Source organism: Onychostoma macrolepis, chromosome 07, assembly GCF_012432095.1.
Source record: "Onychostoma macrolepis isolate SWU-2019 chromosome 07, ASM1243209v1, whole genome shotgun sequence".
NCBI lineage: Eukaryota > Metazoa > Chordata > Actinopteri > Cypriniformes > Cyprinidae > Onychostoma > Onychostoma macrolepis.
The window spans coordinates 8,878,921-8,883,729 of record NC_081161.1 but is presented as its reverse complement, the minus strand read 5'-3'; the positions used below and the strand labels follow the sequence as shown (position 1 = coordinate 8,883,729).

Sequence of the window (4,809 nt, the reverse complement as noted above, 5' to 3'; positions counted from 1 at the left end):
ACTCTTTTTCTTCTCTAGGAAGATATTTCACCTCTATTCGGGCAGCACCCTCCAAATGATTATATACCCATAAAGCTTTTTCTTTCTCAGTCAGTTTTGTTTGAATATGGATCTCTACCAGTTCAATCCATTCTTCTATGGTAAGAGAATCTGACCTATCCAAATTCCCTGAAAACTTTGGTACCTTCTCAGTTTGTTGAATAAACACCACTTGTCCCCCTCTCTCCACGTCAGCTGCAGCTGAACCCACATCGTCCAAGTTACTACTTGAAGGCCCAGATGGGGCAGTTGGTGAATGAAGTCCTTGTAAAGTACATATAAACAGTGGGGGAAACAAACAAAATACAAAAAAAGAAACTAGTCCACCCAAAGGGCCGTTCCCATTTATTTCGGCCCAATTACCGATGCCAATACCCGAGTGGACTAGACAATTACCCAAACCAAAAAAATAAACAAAAACTCAAATACAACAAGAGCAACAAATGGGCTCAAATGAGCCAGGAATGGTGAACGAGAATGTTCTGGAGAGTGATTTTGAGCCTCTCTGTGATGGTACCACGAGGCGTCGCTCACTAGCAGATCTCAGATTTCTGGAGGGGATGTAGTTTGTTAGTAGAGAGTGCAAGTAAACGGGTGCTGAGCCAGTGGTTGTTCTATATGCAAGCATCAGTGTCTTGAACTTGATGCGAGCCGCGACTGGTAGCCAGTGCAGGGAGATAAAGAGAGGTGTAACATGGGCTCTTTTGGGCTCGTTGAAGACCAGTCGTGCCGCTGCATTCTGAATCATTTGTAGAGGTTTGACTGTGTTAGACGGAAGTCCAGCCAGAAGAGCATTGCAATAGTCCAGCCTAGAAATGACAAGGGCCTGGACAAGAAGTTGTGCAGCATGCTCTGTCAGAAAGGGCCTGATCTTTCTGATGTTATATAGTGCAAACCTGCAAGATCGAGCAGTCTTTGCAATGTGGTCTTTGAAGGTCAGCTGATCATCAAAGATTACACCAAGATTTCTGACCGAAGTTGATGGGGTTATTGTTGATGAACCTAACTGGATCGTGAAGTCATGCTGTAGAGTCGGAGTGGCAGGGAGGACAAGAAGCTCAGTCTTTGCCAGGTTGAGCTGCAGGTGATGTTCTTTCATCCATGCCGAGATGTCCGCCAGGCAACCTGAGATCCTTGCAGCTACCGTTGGATCATCTGGTTGAAAAGAGAGGTAGAGCTGTGTGTCATCAGCGTAGCAATGGTATGAGAATCCATGTGCCTGTATGATGGGACCCAGTGATGTAGTGTATGTGGAGAAGAGGAGGGGTCCAAGAACTGATCCCTGAGGAACCCCAGTGACCAGTGTATGTGCTTTGGATACCTCCCCTCCCCAGGCCAACCTGAAAGACCTACCAGTGAGATAGGATTCAAACCAGCGAAGTGGAATGCCAGTGATGCCCAGTGATGAGAGGGTGGACAGGAGTATCTGATGATTGACAGTGTCAAAAGCGGCAGATAGATCCAGCAGAATGAGGACTGATGATTTGGAATGGGCTTTTGCAATTCGCAGGGCTTCAGTGACCGAGAGAAGCGCAGTCTCAGTTGAATGGCCCCTCCTGAAACCTGACTGTTTAGCATCCAGTTTGTCGTTCTGTGAAAGAAACAGTGAGACTTGAAGACAACTCGTTCAAGTGTTTTCGCTATGAACGGAAGGAGAGAGACAGGTCTGTAGTTTTCTATAAGAGAAGTGTTTAATGTAGGTTTTTTTGAGCAGTGGGGTTACCCGAGCCTGCTTGAACGCAGTGGGGAAGATGCCTGTGAGGAGGGATGTGTTGATGATGTGTGTGAGTGCAGGTAAGAGTGTGGGTGAGATTGCTTGGAGAAGGTGTGAGGGGATTGGGTCAAGAGGACATGTTGTAGGATGGTTGGAGAGGAGAAGCTTGGATACTTCAGCTTCAGTGAGGGGACAGAAAGAGAAGATGGGAGTTATAGCAGTGGATGTGGTAGGGTGAGGGTCCTGTGTGCGTGGAGGTGAAAACTGACCACTGATTGATCTAGTTTTGTCTGTAAAGAAAGTGGCAAAGTCATCAGCTGTAATAGAGGTGGTGGGAGGTGGTGGAGGGGGACAGAGGAGAGAATTAAATGTTCTGAAGAGATTACGCATGTCTGGAGCGCTGTCGATCTTGTTGCGGAAATGTGAGGATTTGGCAGTGTGGACTTTAGCAGAGAAGGATGTGAGCATAGACTGGTACCTACTGAGGTCCGACAGATCGTTTGATTTGCGCCATTTTCTCTCTGCCGCTCTGAGTGTAGTCCGATGTTCACGAAGAACCTCGGATAACCAGGGGTTGGAAGGAGCGGTCCGTGCTGGCCTAGAGGAGAGAGGACAAATGTCATCTAGACAAGAGGTTAAGGTAGAGCATAAAGTTTCAGTAGCTGCGTTTACATCCAGAGATGAGAAATGGGTGGGTGAAGGAAGAGAGGAGGATACTACAGAGGAGAGATGGGAAGGAGAAAGGGAGCGCAGGTTTCGTCTAAAAGTAACTGGTAGGGGGGTTGGTGGCACAGGAGAAGCAAAGTGTAATGTAAATGTAATGAAGAAATGGTCCGAAGTATGTAGTGGTTGTACCAGAATGTTATCTGCAGTACAATTGCGTGTGTAAATTAAGTCAAGTTAGTTGCCTGATTTGTGCGTGCTAGTAGTGGTAAGGCGTTTGAGATCAAATGAAGCTAGGAGTGAATGGAAGTCTGTAGCATAAGGCTTGTCTAGGTGAATGTTGAAATCACCAAAGACTAAGAGTGGAGTGCCATCCTCCACGAAAGAGGACAGCAGCCCGTCCAGCTCCTCTAGGAAGGTGGCTAGAATTTGGCTAGGGGGACGGTAAATGACCACAATCTGGAGTTTTATCGGAGCTGATACAGTAATGGCACGAGATTCAAATGAGTTGTAATTGCATAGGGAAGAGCGGGTTGAGTATTTCCAATTGTTAAAAATGTGCAGACCAGTGCCTCCACCCCGGCCAACTAGACGCGGGGTATGAGAGAAAGAGAGATTAGTAGAGAAAGCAGCTGGGGTTGCTGAGTCTTCTGGACGAATCCAGGTCTCAGTCAAGCCCAAGATGCTGAGCGTGAATTTTAAAGAAAAAGCAGAAATTAAGTCAGCTTTGTTGACAGCTGACTGACAATTCCAGAGACCCACAGAGAAGGAAAGAGGTGTAGTGGAGGAGGTAGAGATAAGGCGCAGGTTAGCAGGGTTACGTTGCCGTCTGCGTGGGACGTTAGAGCGTGGTTGAGAGAGAACCGGAATGGTTTGGAAACACATGATAGAGGTGGCAGGAAAGAGGATGGAAACGGAGAGTGTGTAAGGGAAGGGGGAAAAAAGAAAAGATACTTAAGTGTGTCGCTCAGAGTCGTTACTCGGTTAAAGTCGCGCAGGAAAAGTCGATGGTCTTTACCCTCGTCGGTCTTCACACGAGGAGGCTGAACGCTTCCGCTGATGCTTCCGCGTCAGCGCTCGGACCTCTGATAAATACAGCCTAACACACTACAGTGAAAACAGCTGTGGCCGGCTTCTGATTGGCCCAGCCAATAGCCAAGTGCAAATAACTGAAGACGAAACTAACACTTCGCTTGCAAGGAGCAAAGAAAATGATCCAGGTTCCTTCTTAGCCGAGGTGCAAATTATTATAATTAACAGAAAGTGCAATCAAACATCGAAACCTCAACGAAAATGCAGAATAGAAATAGAAGGGAAACGAAAGTATTCCTTCCTAACAGCAAGTAAATAATTTAAACAACAGATCTATGACCAAGTATCGCAACACTTACGAGCTGCTGTCCGTCTCTTCTGGTGAATATTCGGCTTCTCTTTAAGACTTCAAATAAGCTCATACCGATCTCCAAGATCCAAGAACATCCACCTGCGAACCGCTCGCAAACAAACAATAGAAGTGTCAGTCTATTTCTGCCGGCCAGAAACAAACGTACCTGCCGTTCTTGTTCCTACTACTGATCTTTATAAATAGCTAACCACACCCCCTAATTCAAGACTTCACTCCCTAAATGTTGTCTGCCATAAAAAAAAAAAACTGAAAATGTTTCTGAGTGGAAAGTCTGCAGCTGAAGATAAATTGTTTTAATTGAACATTAAATTGTGTGTCTTAGATATGCAAACAATGACCACGAGTGTGGACGTGAGCACACAAAACATCTTGTTTCTACTTCTCTGGTGACTAATGAAAGGAATAAAATTTGACTAGTAATGGCCCCAGTTTAAGGAAGTGAGTTTGATCACGCAGTTTGGTCAACAGACTCATTGTTTAATCATGAATGCCCTGCAAAACAATTCCACCTATAGGCCCAGACATACCAAAGAACTTGTGGCATTAAAAGCTTACTATGGTGTCGCTTATGTCACCTGTGTCAAAATTTTGCTCTTGAACATCACATAGCCTACAGCCTATGATCAACTACTGCATATACTCTACTCTTGCGTGAGAAGAAAATAACTGGTAGGTGGCTGTAGTCTGTATTTGTCATTCAAAAAAAGGAAACATAGGACTGCGTTTGTGTACCATTTTCACACCAACCACTCACCACAGATGGATTCCTAATATTGCTTCTTCAAATATGTCTAATAAGTTGTAAATAGCACTGGTGCTGTCAGCCCTCGACCTTGTGGAAGAATAAAGTAGTGTGTCCACTTGACTTCCTCATTTGCTTGCTTTCATCTCTTTAATTTTTCTTTTCATGCACTGGTTTACTAAGCTGAACAGCCAGTCAGATCTCTGTCATTGATGGGCTCCACCACCAATTCAACATGTGCAGTTG

At 45.3% G+C, this 4,809-nt stretch overlaps 1 protein-coding gene across 1 annotated transcript; it reads right to left on the bottom strand.

Annotated features, from left to right (window-relative positions):
- Window positions 1-460: 460 nt before the first annotated feature.
- Window positions 461-3,846, bottom strand: LOC131543553 (uncharacterized). Its single transcript, XM_058780992.1, has 4 exons — window positions 3,808-3,846; window positions 2,236-2,351; window positions 1,393-1,630; window positions 461-1,194 (listed from the first exon to the last, which is right to left on the bottom strand). Exon 4 carries the CDS (start codon window positions 1,136-1,138, stop codon window positions 461-463), a length of 678 nt encoding a protein of 225 aa, XP_058636975.1. The 5' UTR covers window positions 1,139-1,194; window positions 1,393-1,630; window positions 2,236-2,351; window positions 3,808-3,846.
- Window positions 3,847-4,809: the final 963 nt, after the last annotated feature.